General features: G+C 60.0%; 1 protein-coding gene across 1 annotated transcript in view; it reads left to right on the top strand.

Annotated features, from left to right (window-relative positions):
• The window catches only part of RUNX3 (RUNX family transcription factor 3), a 29,643-nt gene extending 10,856 nt beyond the window's left edge, over positions 1 to 18,787 (top strand). Inside the window, exons 4-5 of the mRNA XM_058553256.1 lie at positions 10,658 to 10,816; positions 15,617 to 18,787. Of these exons, the coding sequence (XP_058409239.1) occupies positions 10,658 to 10,816; positions 15,617 to 16,164 (707 nt within the window). The 3' untranslated portion in view covers positions 16,165 to 18,787. The remainder of the gene's footprint in view (positions 1 to 10,657; positions 10,817 to 15,616) is intronic.
• The last annotated feature ends 776 nt before the right edge of the window (positions 18,788 to 19,563 follow it).

The raw sequence follows: 19,563 nt of genomic DNA, 5'->3' as shown, positions 1-19,563 counted from the left end.
CTGCCAGTGGCTGAGGGAGGGAACCATCAAAAGCAGGAGCTGGTCTGGCCGTGAGGCCACATCCCCTCCTTGGAAACTCTTCCTTTGAGTCTCAGCGTGTGACTTACTCAGGTCTCACAGAGCGCAGGCGCTCTGACCCCGGGACCCACACTCCCGAGATCAGGAATGCACATTTGATTCTGCAGATATTGATTGAGCACCTACTATGTGCAGGGGTCCCCGGTCCATGCATTTTAACTTCAAAGAGAGTTTGTGTTCAATTGCTTCTGCCTGCTGGAGGCCCTGGAGTTTGCAGATTCAGACTTCTGGAAACTGGAGGGGAAGCTGCCATAGGGTGGGCCAGAGGCCTGTGTTCACTGAGTGAGTGAGTGAGTGAGTGAGTGAATGAAACAAAGGACCAGCTGTCTGTCTCTGGGCTGGCTGCTCCCTGAGCTCTGACCAGAGCTCCTGTCTGGACTGCCCCTACCGCAGCATGCCCCACGTGGTGGATCGAGAGCTGCCCCATCCTCCTTTTTCTTTGTAATCTTGCCCCTTTGCAGTTTAGAAAACTCTCTCACGTTTGTTGTCTCCTGGGATCCTCATGACAGCAGGGCCAAAGGGTCATCCAGTTCCAGCAAGGAGACGGTCCAGGCCTGGGGATGATGAGAACCTGGCCACCAGGGCCTCACCACAGTCTTAGGTGCGGGGAGGCGCAAGGTCTTCAGAGACAGCCTGAGTGGGTCTGATCCCAGCTGAGTGGGCCCGAGGCAGGAGGACAGGCTCCTGGTCTCCGCTCAGTGCCCTGGAGGCTCAGAACGGGAGTGCGGCTGTGCCAGGGCGTTGTCAGTGAGGGCCACCCAGGCCTGGCCCTGGGCCGGCCTCTCCCTTCTTAGGACTCAGGCAGGCCTGGCTCCCCATCTATCTAAGTCCTGGGCCTACTCCAGCATCCGGCCACCTGGGAAAGGCTCAGAGCTGGCCCTGGCGGCACTAGGAGAGTTTCCCTCCAGGCCTTTCAAGGCCGCTGCCTCTGGCGTCCGCTGAGCTCCTGCACGTGGTCATCAGGCCCACAGGCATCCGCTCCCAGCCAGTACCTGCTCTGGCCCAGTTCCTGTTGGGATTGGACGTGGACGGGTCTGTGCCCCTGGCCTTGAGCATTGTGGCCCTGCGCAAGTCACGTCTCCTTTTTGGCCTCGGTTTTGTCATCTGTGAACTGGGTCAGTGACCCCAGGAGTCTCGAGGTGGTGGTGGCTGGGACGCCCTTGTGAGCCATAGGCCACCATGGTGCAGAGAGCAGATTCTGAGCCAGCTTCCCTGGCTGGGGGACTTTGGGCAAGTCGCTGACCTCTCTGGGCCTCAGCTCCCTCCTCCAGGAAGTGGGATGATACCACCCACCCCGCAGGCCTGTGGATAGCATCTGGCTTTAGCAGAGGGAGGGTCCTTGTGAGTCAGGGGATCCGTGGTGTTATGTTATCCCTGGTACCTGGCCACCCCCAGCACTCCCACCACCACCATTCGTCAATGGGGAACCTGTCTTGGTTAGCAGCAGGCTGGCTGCAGAGAAGCCCAGGCCCTGGGAATAGAGGTACAAAGTCTCCACGGAAGGAGGTGACGTTCTGCTGTCAGTAACCAGGAGCAGAATCGGAGTGGACGAGCTGCAGTTGGGCTAATGCGATGCTGCAGCTCTGAGGAGCCACTCCACAAAGCAGGGAGCACCCGTGTGCAGAGGCGTGCGAGCCCAGGGTGGGGGAGCTCTGCAGGAAGGTTCCCAGGGGCCGGGCCATGCCTGGAATCCCTCAGAGCCCCCATGATGAGCCCCACCCAGCCCAGAGCTGCCCACCTCCCCCACTGAGGCCCCTGGAGGAGGGTGGAGGCTCGGCCCTGCCCTTGGGAGCCCCCAGTCAAATCCCTTGCCTTCTCTTCTCTCCTGGGGTCCCCCAGACCTAGATAACCCCTTCCTGGGGTGAGCTGGCGGGGGAAGGGGTGGCACAGGACGAGGCAGCTGAGGCCAGAGGGAAAGAAGCTGGGCCAGGAGACAGGCCGGAGTCGGAGGCCGGGCTTGCTGTGTGCCCTGAGGCAGAGGGCATCCCTTTCTAGGCCTCGGCGGTGGCGAGATCAGTGGTTTTAAAGTGCCTTGTTCAAATAAAATCTTAACAGAAGCTCATTAATAGGAAGGAGCAAACGTGGGCGGGGCCCGTTCTCCAGGGCTCCCATGCTGGGGACCTGTTGCTCCTGCCCTCCCGTGCCTGCCACCCTACCCCGGCCCCCAGGTCAGGTCTCACCAGCACCCTGGTTCCAGCCCCAACCTGACATTCAGTCTGTGACCTTGGACAACTACTTCCCCTTTCTGGGCCTCTGTTTCCCCACGTGTAAGAGGTGAGAGGCCAGCTCAACCGCTGCTGGTCACCGAGGGGTCCCTGTGTGCCAGACCCCGGGCAAAGTCTCTGTTAATTGATCCTCAGCAACCCCAGGAGGGGCCGGGCCAGGAGAGCCACTTGCCCAAGGCTGGGCTTCAGTGCACCCCAGGGGCTCCAGCCCGGGGCTCAGGGAAGCGAAGGCCACTTGAAAGGGCCTTCCCATCTCAGTGTGCTCATCTGTAGAATGGGGATGGCATTAGCATCTGCTCTGGGGAGTTGTTGTGAGCTGCCCACAGGGAGTGCCCTGCAGCCCCTGTGGATTATCACAGGATTTCCTTTCTGGGCTTTTCTCCTGCTTCGTGACCCCTGACCCCATGTGAGGGCTGAGCCCTCTGTGGGGTGAGGTGGAATAGGGGCCAGTCCTGGGAGCCAAGGAGTGGGAGTCTGCAGATCCCTGAGGCTGGGTTGTGGGTTCTGTGGCCGGGTCGTTCCCCTCTGGTGCCCTGCGGAGCGTGCCCCATCTGCAGCCAGGTGGCCGGCTGGGTTTGAAGGCTGGCTTGGTGGCTTCCTGCCTGTGTGGCCTCGGTTTCTGAGGTTCTCAATGCTGGTGTCCCACACAGTCACTGGGGGCTGGTTCGAAAGCAGGCGGCTGAGCGGGATCCAGGATACGGGCAGGAGGCCGTGCAGGGCCTGGGGGTTCTGGCGTGGACCACGGTGTGGGAACCACTCACCTGTCTTCCAGGCTTAGCAGGTGCTGTACCTGAAAGGGGAAGTAGGACCAGGTTCTTAACCCTGCCAGAGGCAGAGGGGGTGTTTCCAGCATCTTGCCTGGGGGCCCTTTCTCCCCCAAAATGTGCATGGAATGGTTTCAACACATATTTTCCTGGGCACCTACCACGTGTCAGGCACTGTTCTAGGAGCTGGGGACACTGCGGTGAACCCAGCAGACGGGCTCCAGCCCTCTCGGGTCTCACATTCTGGGAGTGGGGTGAGAAGGTAAACAGTTCTGTTGTCACCATGCCCGCAAGGCGCCACCTGATCTGTATCGGTTACCCCCCCTTCCTCTCTGACACACCCCTCCTCCCTCACGCTACTCAGGCCTGTCTTTGAACTTGGCGGCCACACCCCTGCCTCAGGGCCTTTGCACTGCTCTTCCCTCTCCCTGGAACACCCAGACACCCCCAGACATGTGGCTCACTCCTTCTCACCTCGGGTCTTCATTAGACTTTTCAGTGAGCCGTTCCCTGACCACCATGTCTCAGTCACACACACAGCCCTCCTCCACCCCCTTACCCTTCCGGACTTTAATTCACCACGAGTGCTCGTCACTTCTGAGATGCTCTATAGCTCGCTCACTTATTTCATTTTTCTCCATCTCCCCCACTACTGTGTATGCTCCACAGGGCAGAGGTTCTTCCCTCAGCTTTGCCAAGCATGGTGTAGACCCCGGAACACACAGGTGTAGACCACAGCACACAGATGTGAGCACACAGTAGATGCCCAGTAAATATTTGTTGAATAAACAAAGTAAACAAGTGATTAGCTAATGTCTCTTCAGGTCGTGAGAGGTCCTGTGAGGAGAAACAAAGCTGGAGGAGGGGCCAGAGTGTGGGGGAGAGGACAGGGCAGGGGACAGGGACAGGGAGGCTCCTAAAGAGGTGACATTTGAGCAGAGGCCTGAAGGACGTGGGGGCTGGGGGCTCAGAGGGCACGGGCAGGAAAAGGGGCCCTAAGCTGCTGCCAGGCCTTGGAGGGTCCTACAGTTGGGAGGCAGGGGGATGCCGGGGTTCAGGAGGGGCAGCGGCTCCAGGCGCCCGCCGGCTCCCGGGCCCCCATGATCCCCCAGGAGTGTGCCCAGCGGGAGGGAAGGGGTTAACCTCAGACCTCTGGGTTTCCCTAATCAACCCCAGGCCGCTGGAAGCCCCAGTCGCCTCCCTGCCCGCTGGCCCCCCGCCAGCCCCATTCCCTGCCCAGCCACCGCCCCACTTTCATCTGCTCACAGGGGGCCGATTCACGGCAGACCACCCTGGGCCCAGCACCCGCCTGCTGTTCCGCGAGGTTGTTAAGAGTCGGGTGTAAATCTCCTGACAGGCCGCAGAGCGGGCCTTGGGCCCGGGTGCCCCACCCCGCGGCTGGGCAGACAGTGGCTGCTGTGTCTGGGTTGTGGCCACACCAGGGCCGGGCCAGGCAGCCAAGGAGGCGGCCGAGTGGCTTCAGATGGGTGAAGGGCCCCATAATTGGGGCCCACATTGTTCCCTGCGGACGACGCTGTTCCTGTGGCCCTGCCCGGCTCTGCTGCTCCCCGCTCCCCGCCTCCACTGGCCTCCCGTCCCCCTCCCACCCAGCGGAGGCAGGACACTGAGCTGGCCTCTTGCCGGGCCAACTGCACTGCCAGGCAGCCCAGCCCTCCTCTCTTGGAGGTTGTGGGAAGCCAAGACCTGAGCAGCCAAGCTCCACGCAGTGGACCTTGGCTTTCCAGGCGTGACCTTGACCGTGTGCCTCCACGTTCCCGTCTGTAATATGGGGGTGACGGTAGCAGCCTCTCAGGAGGCTGAGGCCCTTGGAGACAGTATGCATGGCCCACCTGCACAGTGCTTGGCATGTCCTAGATGCCTGCTGAAGTGGCTGCTGCTCCCATCACAGGGCCTTGTGTTGGGCCAGTGAAGGCAGGGGCATGGCCCTGATGGCTTGGTTCCCCCAGAAGCATCAGGTACCTGGCAGGTGTGGGGACCCCATGCTGCCCCAGCTGGTGGTGAGGAGGGATGCCCTGGGGATGGTGGTAAGGGAGCCCCCAAGCCAGAATCCAGCCCTTGTCTCTGGCTCTCCTGTGCTGTGTGGCCCTGGGTGAATCACCCAGCCTGGCTGGGCCCAGTGTTCCTTCCCCCACACCTGTAAGGTTGGGCCCCCCACTGTATAGACACATTGGGGAGGAGTCGTGGAGCCCAGAACGCCTTCCCTCAGGGCCAGGACCAGGCAGGCTATTTAATTCTCACAGCCTGCCCTCGCCCTCAGGAGTTAGAGTGTCTTTCCATTTTAAAGATGAGACAGCTGAGGCCCAGAGGGTGGGGGCTGTCTGGTACAGGCCTGGGACACTGGGCCCTGGAGGGCCGGGGGGGGACCTGCCCCTGCATAAACAAGGGTCACTAACCAAGGCAACGTTGGAGGGGCTGTCTGTGATTCGAGCCCAGCTGTTGGAGGCTGACGGGCAGCCCGAGCAGGGTCCCCTGGGCCAAGGTGGGGCTTTCCCCAGTGTTCTCTGTCCTCCCTGCAAATTACTCTAATTTTAAACACATGGGGTCTGTCCCCCAGCTCATCCTCACCCTCAGGGGTTAGACAGTACGATAAGCACTTTACAGGTGTGGAAACTGAGGCAGAGAGGAGGAGAGGGACGTGGTGGGTTAGAGAAGGGCATGATTAGAGAGCTGGACTCTCAGCGCTGAGCTTCAGAGCTCTGCTCAAGGCAGCGCAGGTGGAGTCCACTGAGAGCCTGCCCTCTTCCTCTCCCCAGGCCCACCCTCCTGGGCCTGCAGAGAGCTGCTCTGTGCCCTGGGCTTGGGCTGGGCCCTGACACTTGTGGTCTGGAGCCCGATTTTCAAAACCCAGGCTCCTTTCCTGAAGGCTGGGCTCCAGGAAGAGAAGGTGGCCAGGTGCCTTCTGTGTGACCTTGACCATGACACTGGGCCTCAGCTTTCCCACCTGTTAAATGGGGACCGCAGCCCTCCCTCCCAGGGATGACCCAGGGTGAGACAAGGCCGTGCGTGTCGTGTCGGCTGCTGAGACGCCAGAGTGGAGGAAGCGCTCAGGGAGCATCGGCTGCTGTTTTTATTTCCATGGCTGCCAGCTACTGCTCTTAGCCTGCAGAGGTGCTGTGGGGACTCGGTGCTGGGAGAAGGGGGCTTCCTGGAGGAGGGGCTCTTGGCCTGGGCCCCAGAGGACAGAAAAGCATTCCTGGCAGGGGCTGTGCCTGAGCCGTGGCCCTGATGTGAGGGAGGCAGAGAATATTCTAGAAACCCTGGGAATAACAGCAGCAGAGGAGGTGGTGGTGGGTGGACCCTGGAGCAAGCAGCCCTGCCTTCTTTTCTTCCGGGATCCCCACTGTGACCAGTGGCTGATCCTTGCAGTCTTAAACCAGGGACCTTCAAAGCTAGAGGAGCCTAAGGGAGCAGGCTGTGCAGAGGGGAAACTGAGGCACAGAGTGTACATGGACTGGGCCCCAGGTGACCAAGTGAGCAGGCCGGAGCTCCCCACCCGGCTCCCACTGTGGGTAGCCGAATGAAAGAGGCCTTTTCTGCAGGCCCATCTTCCTTCCTCGGGCTCAGGAAGTTCCGTTCTGCTCCCAGTGGAAGGCCTGGGCCCCGTGGCTCCGAGACTCTCTGGCGCCCCGGCCACGTGGAGCCGCCACAGCTTCCCTTCGCCCCTCCCTGGCAGCGGCTCCAGTGTTCCACGGCCACACGGAAGCAATTCCAGAAGTGCTGTTGAATCTCCCCTCCTCCAGGAAGCCTGCCCTGTGTGAGGGCAGAAGAGCATATGGTGGGGGCCAGGTGACTTAACTCATATCCTGGTCCCAGAACAGCCACTTAGCACAGGTCTTGTTGTGAAGCCTCAGTGGCCTCATCTGTACAATAGGAGCAAAAAGGAAAGTGTCGAGAGAAAGAGCACTGGACTTGGAGTCGGGGGTCTGGATGCCAGGGCTGGCTCTGCCGTCCTGGCATTGCATCCCAGACACGACTTAACACCCTGGCCTGAGTGTCCTGGTCCCTAACGTGGGGGTGATAATCCCGCCTCCCTTGGCACAAGCAGGGGCAGAAGAGACAGTGGCAATGGCAGTGACCCATGTGAGTGCAGAGTGTCCACAGACCTTGTTTGGCCAGCATCATGACCTGTGAGGGTGCCACGATGGGGACACTGCGGCTTAGGGTGGGGACAGGGAGTGTGACCTGAGTGAGGCCACCAGGCTGCAATGGCAGGGCCTGTCCTCGAACCTGGGCTGGCTGTGAACCCCGCCCTCCTTCCGCCGGGCCACAGGAGTGACTGTAAACACTTCGTACACAGTGTGACTCAGAAACGGGACTTTATTTGCCAGTGACGATAACAACGAGGCCTGAGGTTTTGCGCTGGCTTTTGTGTAGCCCCATTGGCTCACTTCAAGCTTGTGGTTGACTAAGACACCCAGATCCTTTGCACCCAAGCTGCTGTCAGGTCAGTCTGCGGTCTGCACGTCCATCCGGCCGGCTTCCTGCCTGTTGAGATTGTTCTGAATTCATTTGTCCTCTGGCCCTGCCATTTTCAGTGGCCTCGGCAGCAAGGGCAGCATTTCCTCCAAGGCCTGTCAGGTCAGAGGGCTGAGCCCTGCGACTCTCCCCTAGAGACCACCTCCCGAGGGACATCCATTAATCGGTGCTCAGTGACTAAGATGACACAACCAACCAGAAAAAGAAGTCTTGAACTTGGAGTTTGCAAACTGGCAGCCCTGGCAGGACTGACATGTCCTGCAAAGTGGTTGGTTGGTTGGCTTTTTTGTTTTTTTTTTTCTTTTTCAGTATTTGAATTAGTTGCCAACATGTAAAATATGGAAGTTGTCACATAAAAGCAGGTGTACGGCTTCTCCTGGTAAATTGGAAGCTCTGGCAACACTGGGCCCACCCGCATCAGGGCACTAGTCAGCTGGACTGGATGGCAACTGCCGCTTCTCCAAGGCACATCCTCTCCAGCCTGCCCCAGTCCCCACCCATCCCACTTGCCTCATTTACATGACTTGTCTGACCCCCATAGGCATCTGAGTTTGCAGCCCGAGGTCCAGCCAAACTCACCTCCAGCCCACATTTTTCTCTTGTTGCCAAGGATCCTGGGAGGCAGCATCGGGGGGCCTGGATGGAGGCTGAGTGATCTCATTCAGGCTGCCAAGTGTCCCTGGGGCCTCCTTGGAGGAGAAATTGGGGTTCCCTGGTTCTTGATGACTTGCTGAGCCCACTGTGGCTCCTAGGACTCCCTGCTCTGTTTCTGAGGGCTCTCAGATGCCCATTTGAGCTGTGGCAGGGCTGTGCAGGGAGCCTGGGGGTCTGTGGGTACCAGAATCCATTACATTCTCAGTTTGAAAATCAGAAATCAAGCCCATTCTAAGGCCTCGGACTCTGTCCCCTCCTTCCCAACAGCAGCCAACAATCATTTCACATTTTTCCGGGCCCCCAGGGTGCCATTTTCCAGGCCTCTGAAAGAACAGTGAGTGATTGAATTTACCTCCCATCTATTCTCTTCCTCTCTCCCTGGCAATCTAGAAAATTCCACATGTCACTGCAGACCCGATGTCTCAGGGAAGCCTTCCCCTCTCTCTTAGCCTCTTCCCATGCTTCTTTTCCAAGGGGTCTCGGTTCCAGGAAATCCTTCCCCCTTCCTTGCTGTGTGACGTCTGGCAGCCTCTTCACCTCTCTGAGCCGCAGTTCTGTTGTCTGTAAAAAGAGGGCGGGACCCCCCCTGCCTCCCTGGCCTCCTCCTTCGGGGGTCCTGTGGAGCACAATGGGCCAGCTTCCGGTGTTAGGGTGGTCAGTAGAACCCAGGACTGTTGGGCCCTCCGAGTGAGCAATCTTCTAGTGTCTGCCCTGGAGGAACCCCCAGACACAGGGTGGTGTGGACAGGGATGTTCCTGGGGGGATCGCACGTGAGGGAATAATGGAGGAAACAGGAAAACCCAAGTATCCATGGGAGAGGAACGGTGCGTGGACTGCGGCCCCACGGATGTGACGAGCAGGAGCAGGGCCGTCCCCTGGCACAGCGCCGCCGTCCGCACGCTTGCTGAGCCCTCGCTCTGCCCCAGGGCGGGCTCCCCGGGTCTTGCAGGGACTCTGCTCTGTCTCTGGGCGGGGCTCCTCTCCCCATTTTACAGAAAAGGAAACATGATGCTCCAGGGTGTGTCTGGGAAAGCAAGTTACAGAGTGATACGGCCAGGCTGAGCCCATTCAAGAAAGTTCCATGAGAAACTTGCTGTGTGTTTTCCATGTATGTGAAACCCAAGAAAGGCTAGGAAGAAAGACCTCCAGACTGATCACGTTGAGGGCTTCTGTGTTCTGGGGAGAGGCTTGGGGTGGGTCAGATAAGCCGTTAGCCTTATCTGTAGTGCTTTTATTTTTGTAGATATTCATGGGTTCCTTGTGAAGTGTAAAATGAGTAATTGAAAAAGGTGTGTGTGTGTGTGTGTGTGCGTGTGTGTGGTCCCTGCAAACCTGACGTCATTCAAGAAGCCTTGAGGGTGGCCTCAGCTGGCTGCTCGAAGGCAGGGGCATGGCTGCGCTGACCCTACCAGCACCTCTGGGGGTGTGGGAGGTGGGTGAGGCTGGCGTCCTTCCTGTGTGGGCCATGGCAGAGGGGGAATGGGAAATGCTGGCAGGCTCTCCAGGGGTGATGCTACAAGCCAGGTGCACTGGTCCCCCGTCCCCAGCTTTGAGTCAGAGATGGGGGTCCAGCCCCCACTCAGCGCCCTGCACCTCTTCCCAGCATCCTGGCGAATTTCCCCTTCTGTCCGAGGCCCGGAGAGGAGAAGGCGTGTGCGGGGGGTCCCGGGGCGGCTCAGGGCTGGAGCTAGCAGTCCCATTCCGACAACCCTTATTTTTGCAGCTGCGTAGGGGGGAAGGGGTCTGGGATGCCCAGAGGCCCAGGGCGGCAGCATTCCTGGGTTCCCTCCCAGCTTCCCACGGAGCCTGCTTGAGCCCCTTTCCCCCACCTGTTACCTCAGTTTCCCTTCTGCCAAAGAGTGTGTTGTAGAGGTCAAGGTCACAGGCTTTGATTTAAACACCGAATTTAGGGCCGGCCCCGTGGCTTAGCGGTTAAGTGCGCGCGCTCCGCTGCTGGCGGCCCGGGTTCGGATCCTGGGCGCGCACCGACGCATCGCTTCTCCGGCCATGCTGAGGCCGCGTCCCACGTACAGCAACTAGAAGGATATGCAGCTATGACATACAACTATCTACTGGGGCTTTGGAGGGAAAAAATAAATAAAAAATAAAATAAAAAATAAATAAACACCGAATTCAAATCTTGAGTCCACAGCTTACTGGCTCTGTGGCCTGGAGCCCCTCTCTGCGCCTCACTTATGGAGTAAGCAGGAGTAATCCTGTCCACACAGGTAGGGGTGAGATCCCGGCAGCCCCAGGGTGGCACATAATGAGCATTCTCTGTTCAGAAAAGAGGTTGGTGGTGACCTGCGGGTTCTCCCTGCAGAGGCCTAAGGGTAGACCTCAGGGAGATCTTCCCGGTGGAGCGAGGCATCTCTCTCCCCCCGCACCGTCCCTGAGACTCTTGCGAACCGGCGCTGATGGGCTCCCCCTCCCTTGCAGGGCACCGGCAGAAGCTGGAGGACCAGACCAAGGCGTTCCCCGACCGCTTCGGGGACCTGGAGCGGCTGCGCATGCGGGTGACACCGAGCACGCCCAGCCCCCGAGGCTCGCTCAGCACCACGGGCCACTTCAGCAGCCAGGCCCAGACCCCCATCCAAGGTACTGCTCAGCAGGGGCTGCAGGGCGGGAGATGGACGGGGCCCTGGACCGAGAGCTCGTGGGAGGCCGTGCCCTGCACCGCCCTTGTTTCCTGAAGGCAGCGGCTGGTGCTCACTGGCTCTGCAGATGTCCTGAGGGCCTACTCTCTGCCTGGTCCTGGGCTCGGCCCCTCGTTCATTCACTCAACAAACATTTGTTGACGCCCATGTGCGGTCGTGGTGCCTGGCCCCAGGGATCAGCAGGAACGGACGACACAGTCCCTGCCCTTCAGGAGCCCCCTGTGCCCTGGGGGAAATGGGCTTTGGTCCCACAGGGCACCCATTAAAACCGGGCAGGACTTGCCCAAGGAGCCTGAGAGAGATGTCCCTGCTGAGGACACCCTGGTCTCCCAGGCCTCAGCTTTCTTCTCTGAAAGCTGGGAGGTGGTGGATGCCTCTGCCTGGGCCCAGGTGACGTTCAGACGACGTTCTTGCACTCGAGAAAACCTTATAAACCGTCAGGTGATGTTGCAGCCCTGCAGAGACACACAGCATCGCCTGGGAGGGGTGCCCACCCCACGCAGAGACTCCTCCAGATGGGAAGGAGGAGGGAGGCCCCAGACGAGTGTCCCCACTGCCTGGATGGACACAGCAGGCACAATCGAAGCTAGACCTCAGGCAGGCCTTCCAGGGTATTTAAACGCCTGGCACACAGCAGGTGCTTGGGAAGAGGTTGGATGAGGAATTACTACTGTTCTCCAGGCGCTCTCGGGCGGTAGGTTGGGGCGCAGGAGGCCGAGTGCACGGCTGGCCCTCAGGACACCAGTCCTGGACAGAGGCCAGAGGGCTGGCAGTGGGGGTCCGTTCTTTCTCGGTCCTCCAGGGCCTGGGGAGAACCCACTGGGCAGATGAGTGAATGGAGGCTTAAGAGGTTGAGGGCCACCCTTGGGCCACAGCCCGTCAATGACCAGCACTCGCCCCCAGGAACTTCCTATACTTCTGAGGGCACAGGGAAGGGGCTCCCGAGCAGGATGAGCCTAGGATGGGGGTGCAGACGGCCTCCTGCCTGCTCCACTCCCTTCTCCTCCAGGCTGAGCTGGGGGCCTGTGGGCCGCTCTGCTCAGGGAGGCCTGGCCCCCAGCCCTTACCGCGTGTGTCAGGCACGAGGCAGGGGGCAGGGGGACTTGATACAGCCCCTCAGTGTGAAGAGAAGGCCCCTCCCGTTCTGGCCTGGGAAACTGGGCCTTGGTCCAGCTAAGCCCCCAAAGTGGGGACAGGCCCCAGGTCCAGCCGCTCCGAGCCCGTGGGCTATCGAGTTTGAGACAGTCCGCAGCTCCTGAGCCGAGGGGACTGCAGGTGGGGTCTGAGCTCAAGAGGCAGCAGGAGGGACTCTGCACTCGGGGCTCATGCCCACCCCACCCAAAAGCTGTCTGTGCTCCTGTCCCCCACAGGGCAGCGTTTGTCGAGATACCGTAGCCTGACCCTCTAGGCCTTTCCCTGCTGTGGGCAGAGCTGGGGCCCAGTGGGCTACTGGGGCCCAGACAGGGAGCCCTGGAATCCAGCAGGTGGGGGGAACAGTGGCTTCCTGTTCAGCAGCTCCCGTGGAAGGAGAGCCCACCTCTGCCCTTGCACAGTTGTGTGGACACAGCTTGGGAATCGGTGCCTGAGGGAGCCTGCGGCAGGCCACCCACCCTCTGTCCAGCCCCAAAGGGCCCAGGCTGGCCCAGCAGCAGGCAGAGCCCCTCCCTCCACTGGACTGGGAGGAGAGGAGGTCGGGCCTGTGGGGGACAGTGGCTGGCCCCGTCCTTCCCCTTCTGCTGTATTCTGAGGCAGGGCCCCTAGCCCGTCCCTCACCACCCACAGCACTGGGCCTCAGGCAGCCTGTGTGGCCCTTCACCCCAGCCAGGCCTCCCCGTGAGAGGAAGGGCCCTTGACACCAGGATCAGGGAAGGAGCATGAACTTTATAGTCAGTGGACCTGGCTAGGAATCGGGGCTCTGTGAGGCACTGGCTGTGTGATCTTAGGCAAGTTGCTTCACTTCTCTGAGCCTCTGTTTTCTCATCTATAAAGTGGGAAGAAGGAGGTACGTGCCGCAGGGGGCCGTTGGCAGGGCCAGGCCTGAGGAGTCACTCTCACTGGCCCTCCCATACCGGTGGGACCAGCCTCTGCCTTCAGGCGCCATCCTGGGGATCCCCTTTAGGACACCCCCTGCCCCTTCTCTTGGTGCCTGTTAATAGCTTTGACCCCTGGACTTTGGTCACTGGCAGGCAGTGCAGAGGCCCCAGCCCATCGTTACCCCAGCCCCCCGCCCCTGCTGTGGCCGCCCACAATGGGGGCTTCTCCCAGCTCAAAGGGCTCATTCAGCCGCCACGCAGCAGCTGGGGCAATTTGGAGAAGAAAATAAACATTTCCTCCCAGTGTTGGGATTGGCTGCTCTACAGCGGCCTGGCCAGCTCTGGTTTCCTGGGGCTACTGGGTTGGGGGGTGCTGAGGGCAGGAGCTGAGGGGGTGCTGAGGGCAGACGCTTCCCCCACCACCCTGGGAGGGAGGGGACAGTGGCAGGTCCAGGCAGGCCGCCCACAGCCCGTGGGAACTCCGAGGGCCGCACACACCCAGGCCCACCTCGCACGGCCTGTGTTTGCTGGGCTGCAGCCCTGCTCTCGCATCCTGGGGTCCCCGTTTGGGTTTCCTTTGGTTTGAAAATGGGGTTCCTGTCAGGTGGGCCGCACTCGCTTTCCTGGGCTCAGAGCGGAGGTGTCAGCCTCATGTTCGGCTGTGTTTGGGGTGCAAGTCACTGCCCACAAGGCTTCTCTCCTGGGGTTCCCAGATGAGCACAGGCACCTCCGACCCCCCGGGCTTCAAGGCAGCACTGCCCAGCCAAGCAACCTGTAGGGAGGGTCCCAGATGTTCCAGAAGGCTCCAGTCACCCGGACCCTTGCCCCCATATCTCCCCACCAGGAGCCCAGGAGCATCATTCCGTTCTGATCCACACTCAGGACCAAAGCCTACTACTGAGGAAACACCCCCAGCTGAGTCGGGCAGACCCGAAAGCCCAGGGAAGTTACAGATCTCACCTGAGGTCACACAGCACCTCAGGCAGGTCTAGGGAAGCAAGAGGCCTGAGGGCACCCGCAGCTCTGTCCTCACCACACTTCAGTCCCCGCAGGCAGGGCCCACCTGGAGCTGACGGGCTGAGGCTGGCCTCCTCCTGAGCCGTCTCCTGGCTCTTCTTCTTTGGTGGGTGGGACAGAGGGGTTGGGGCCATACAGACTTCACCTCGGGACCAGTGCTGGGGGCTCGTCCGCCTCCCCACTGCTGCCCAGAGTCACCCCCTTGGCTAGGGGACTAGGAGGGCCCAGTGTCAGGGGCTCATCTTTGCAGGGCCTTGAATGGGCCCGTTCTCCTTGGTGCCCAGAGCAAGAGGTATCACAGCCACCGAAGCAGTGCCAACCCTCATCGGGCCCCTACTCTGTGCCCAGTCTCAGCACTTTACACGTAGTAACTAATTTAATCCCTAGGAACTGTTATTGTCTCCATTTTTCATGTGGGAAGACTGACGCACAGAGAGGTTAAGTGACTTGCCCCAGGACACACAGCTAGTAAGTGTCAGAACCAGGATAAGTATCTAGCTGCAGAGACCACACAGTTAACCTCCATTCTATGCTGCCTCAAAGATGGGACACCTACTTATCAGACACATGTCAGGGCCCAGGACTGGGAACGCTAGGATTTTGTGCCAGGTCCAATGTGCTGTGTAACCCTTAGGCAAGTGCCTCACCCTCTCTGGGCCTGTTTTCCTACCCAGGGAGTTAGACTCAATCCCGAAGCCCCTTTGAATGCTGAGGTTTCAGGGATCTGTCACTACAAAAGTCGGGGGCAGAGACTGGGATACCCTTGTCTTCGAGCCCAGGGAGGAGCCAAACTCTTTGGGGAGCCAGGGTAGGGCCTGGTCTGGGCTGGATACAGGGTCTCCCCGTGACAAGGGCCGGGTCAGGCCACCAAGCCCCTCTGGCTGCCGTCTCGCTTTGCCCCTGAGGCAGGTGAGGGGGCATCTGATCGCTGTCTGGCCCCCAGTCAGCCAGCCTACAGGGCAGCCTGGAGACACAGGCCAGGGTGAGGGGGAGTGGGGGGTGGGGCAGGCAGGACGGACAGAGCTGCTGTGGACCCAGCCCCCAGGACACAGGCATGAGCTCAGGTGACCTACCTGAGCCCCACCGGGCAGGAGAGGGGCAGGAGCACACAGGCACACACCCAGCAGAGGGGAGAGGCCCCGGGATGAGTTTTAGTCCCTCCTGTGCAACATCGGAGAATCCATCTATCCCTCTCTGCCTCCGTTTCCTTCTCCGCAAAGCCTGGTCCACTGCCAGTCTCGCAGGGCTGTCAGAGACCCTCTTCACGCCACGGTCTTGCCAGCTCGTAACCACGAGGGAGGAAGGGAGGCGGAAGCTGCCAGGCCACGCTGCTGGGAGGCCTGTGCTGGCCCGTCCCCACACCCCCACGGCCCAGGGGGGCCCACCTTCAACCCTCGACAGGCATCCGCACTGCTAGGCTGTGTGGAAGATTCCATGGGGAGAAAAAAGCCCTCCTCCTCCTCCGCCTGCCCGGGCAAGCCCCCATGGCCACCTGTGGCCCACGCATCCGCTTGCCAGGTGGGGCCGGAGTCAGGCAGGCTCCAGCCCCTGAGCAGCCAGGGCAGTATGAGCAGAGCCAGATCTAGAACCACCGATCCTCCAAACGGGCCTGGGGAGCCAGAGCTGGTTCTTAAAGAAGGGCCCTGGGTGGTGTCGGACCACCACTGACCAGACTCTTTGCTGTCCCCCAGGCACCTCGGACCTGAACCCTTTCTCCGACCCCCGCCAGTTTGACCGCTCTTTCCCAGCGCTGCCGACCCTCACGGAGAGCCGCTTCCCTGACCCCAGGATGCATTACCCCGGGGCCATGTCGGCCACCTTCCCCTACAGCGCCACGCCCTCAGGCACCAGCATCAGCAGCCTCAGCATGGCCAGCATGCCGGCCACCACCCGCTTCCACCACACCTACCTCCCGCCGCCCTACCCCGGGGCCCCGCAGAACCAGGGCGGGCCCTTCCAGGCCAACCCGTCCCCCTACCACCTCTACTACGGCGCCTCCTCCGGCTCCTACCAGTTCTCCATGGTGGCCGGCAGCAGCAGCAGCGGGGGCGACCGCTCGCCCACCCGCATGCTGACCTCCTGCACCAGCAGCGCCGCCTCCGTCGCCGCCGGCAACCTCATGAACCCCAGCCTGGGCGGCCAGAGCGACGGCGTGGAGGCCGACGGCAGCCACAGCAACTCGCCCACCGCGCTGAGCACGCCGGGCCGGATGGACGAGGCCGTGTGGCGGCCCTACTGACCACCCAGGTCAAGGTGGACTGCTCCGGCTGGTGGCGGGAACCCCCAGAACCTTTCCGACAGGTGGCCGGCCCAGCTCCGAGGCTCAAGGCGGGAGTGGGACTTATGCTCCAGGGCAGTCGTGGGCCCAGGGTCCGCGGTCCTGGGGCCTGTGGCTGGTGGGTGGCTCTGAGAGTGTCTAGTCCAGCCACATCTTTGTACAGAGGGGTAGGGACCTCCCCCAGGACACTGCCCCCAGCCCAGGTCCTAGTCATCTCAGCCCACATTCCTGTGGGAACAGTATCCTCCTCTCGCCACCTTCCCTGGAATGACCAGGCTGTCCCCAGCTATGCCGGTGCTGGGTCAGGGGCCCAGGTCTCCTGGGACAGAGGCCATCTCTGCTCCAGAGAGAGGTGGCATGTGCCTACCTGTCTTGGCCTTTTATCCACAGGGCCCTGGAAAGACCCCCCCATCCCTCCCACTTTCCTCAGAGACCCTGTACCCCGTGGGCCCAGCCCTCCCCCTGCATTTACACAAACTGAGTCAGAACTGGAAGGACCCCCACCCCTGAGGGGGTTTCCCCTCCTTGTATAGATGGCGAGAGGACCCGGGAAATTGCTGCCAGAGATGGGATGAGAGCACCCCCAAGCCAGTCTGCCCAGCTCTGCTCCCCCACAATTCCCACCAGCTAAGAAGCCCCGTCCCCATCCCACTCTCTGTGGGTCCTGGGCCCCAGAGTAGACTCGCCCATGGCCTCAGGTCCCTAAAGCCAGGGAAGGCACCTGCAGACGAGTCCTCCAAGCACTTTACCAGCCCACGGCATTCATCTCTGTTCTCGTGTTGGGGGGCCGGGGATTCCCCTTCCCCCTAGGCTGGTCTCAAAATTGCCGTTTTTGGAGAGAGCACAGGGACCAGATAGGACAGGTCCTAGCAGAAAGTATTGGGACGAGAGGTCATGGGGTCAGATGTCAGCGTCCTTGTCCCACCCAGATCCAGCCAAGCTGTGCACACCCCCACCCTCCCAGCCTTGTGGGAAGGCCCAGCCAGATCTTCCCACCTCTGACACACCACTCTCCATCTGTAACCAGCCTGTGCTCCAAAAGCAGTCTGGAACAAAACTCAGTTTTTAAAGCTGATTTTAGAAAAAAAAAGCTTCAGTCAAACGTTGTCAAACACATGGTCTCTTACAGGTAAAGCCCCAGGATAGTGGACGATATCCCTTCCCCCTGCTGTGAGAGTGGAATTGTTAGGATCTCAGCACCTCCTCAGGAGGTCACCTTCCTTCAGCAGTGTCCCACCAACTGCCACGAAAAGCCAGCCCTGGTGGGGACCACGTGAGACGCGGGTGAGATGCTGGGATCTCACATCCACAGCTCTTAGATGTTTGCCGGGGAGGATGTGTGGGTGTCCTGGTAGAGGTGGGCGGGGTGTGAGAGGTGGAGAGCTGCATGACGGCAGAACAGAAGAGCTGTGAGGGGCTCACCAGCTGCAGCTCGGTGCACACTGTGCTCAGAGGTCAAGTATCGCCCCTTCATTTTGCAAATGGGAAAGCAAGCCCTGCCCCAGGGTTTGGGCTGCGTGGATTCTCATGTCTTGGTTCTTTAGTTCTAGAAAGGCTTACATGGATAAGGACAAGAAAACTCTTCTGAGGGCTAGACAGCATGTGGTTTTTAGTAATTATTTCAGCCACATCCTCTGTGGACGTGGAAATCTCACCTACAGAATGCTCCTTGGTGGTTGTCTCTGCAATAGCATTCAGCCTGCCATCCACCCCAACCTGTAACGACAGCCAGATATGCACACCGGATGCACTCTGGCAGGCTAGGTAGTCCTTCTGGTGGTCTTATTCAAACCCCTCATGCTACCGTTTGTCTTGTCCTGCCCTCCCTGGAAAAAGCAGTCTCCATCTCTTCAAAATAGCAGCTGGGGGGTCCTGCTTACCCCCGACACCCAGGGGTGCTCTCCACCCCTTCCAAGGAAGCAGCCCCTGACCCATCCCATTGCCTCTGGACCTTCTTCACTCCTGTTCTCTGTGGTTGTAGACTGGCCCCAGGCCCATGTGGGAGGCCCCCTGGGTCCCCAGTGCCCAGCACTTTGTAGCCCCCACCCCCAGATGACTCCTGCTTCCTGATATCCAAGCCCTGGTGGGGGCAGGGGCAGGAAATAAATTGACCCCCACCCTACTCCCTGAGTAAAAGTGATAGCAGCCGTGCTGAGTCTGTTTTTAAGGCCCATAGTGGGTACAGACAATGTGGGCTAGTAAAAATGGGTCCTTGTTTGCAAGGCTGCTTTAAGGTTGTACTAGGCAAACACACTGATTTAGAAAGCACAAGGCCACGAAGGGGTTTTTACACCGTGTTACTATAAGGCTGTTGGCAGTGGGTAGAAATCCTCTGTGACATATTGTCATGCTGAGGTGTCGGTACCTGCCACACTCATATCTTCCGTCAAACCGTCCCGGAGCTGGGAAGAGGGTGGGAGGGGTGGAAACCGCTTTGCACTATAATTTGCTTGGTGTGTTTGTTTTTAATGCACAACTTGCTTGTACAGTAAACTGTCTGTCTTCTGTACTATTTAACTGTAAAATGGAATTTTGACTGATTTGTTACAATAATATAACTCTGAGATGTGTTGAAGGTTCCCAATGCCAGACTTCTAGGGCTGTGTGCTTGGAGGGGGGAGAGGAGGGAGACCTCCCACCGTGGTCAGGAACGGACAGGGCAAGGGCTGGGGGCAGGACTAAACCCTCTGCTCTGAAGACGCCCGGCGCCTGGGCCTTCCTGCATCCTGGAATGGCCACAGAGACCACCCTGGGCAAGTGCAGCTGGTGAGGCCTCCTCCTGGTGAGGCTGGAACCCCAGGTCTTGAAGGTGCCACCACCTCTTCTCCCCTCACAAGTGGCCCATGACCTTTCACAAGTAAACGGAGGAAGCCGTGCATCTCTTCCAGCTCGTTCCCCAGGCTCGGCGTGGAGGAGGGGGCCAGGCAGGTGGAGCGTCAAGCAGCCCTGGTGAGAGCCCCCCCGGGACCTGTGTTTGCTGGAACAATGGCAAGTTAGCAGCTGCCAGAACTACAAAGCAAGCAGCTATGTCAGCTCCCCACTCTGCAGATGAGGCGACTAAGGTGCAAAGGGGGGGTGTCATCTGGCCCCACATCTCCCCAGAGATGTTTGTGGCTGATGCTGGGGACTGTGGGTGCGATGGTGTGAGGACCTGGCCTGGCAGCCTCCTCTGCACCCTGCCAGCAAGGAGCCCTGGCCCGCAGTGCCCGTCCAGCTGGGATTTGTGGAGGGGACTTTTCATAAAACATCTTATTTTCGAGTGAAAATCCTCCAAAAGCAGATCCCAAGACTTTGCCCTGTTCAGTTAGGTTGGTCTGCCTGAAACCCAGCGCCCAACAGGAAGTTCCCAGTTCCCCAGCC

This window comes from Diceros bicornis, chromosome 13, assembly GCF_020826845.1.
Source record: "Diceros bicornis minor isolate mBicDic1 chromosome 13, mDicBic1.mat.cur, whole genome shotgun sequence".
NCBI lineage: Eukaryota > Metazoa > Chordata > Mammalia > Perissodactyla > Rhinocerotidae > Diceros > Diceros bicornis.
This window is presented reverse-complemented; position numbering and strand designations above follow the sequence as displayed.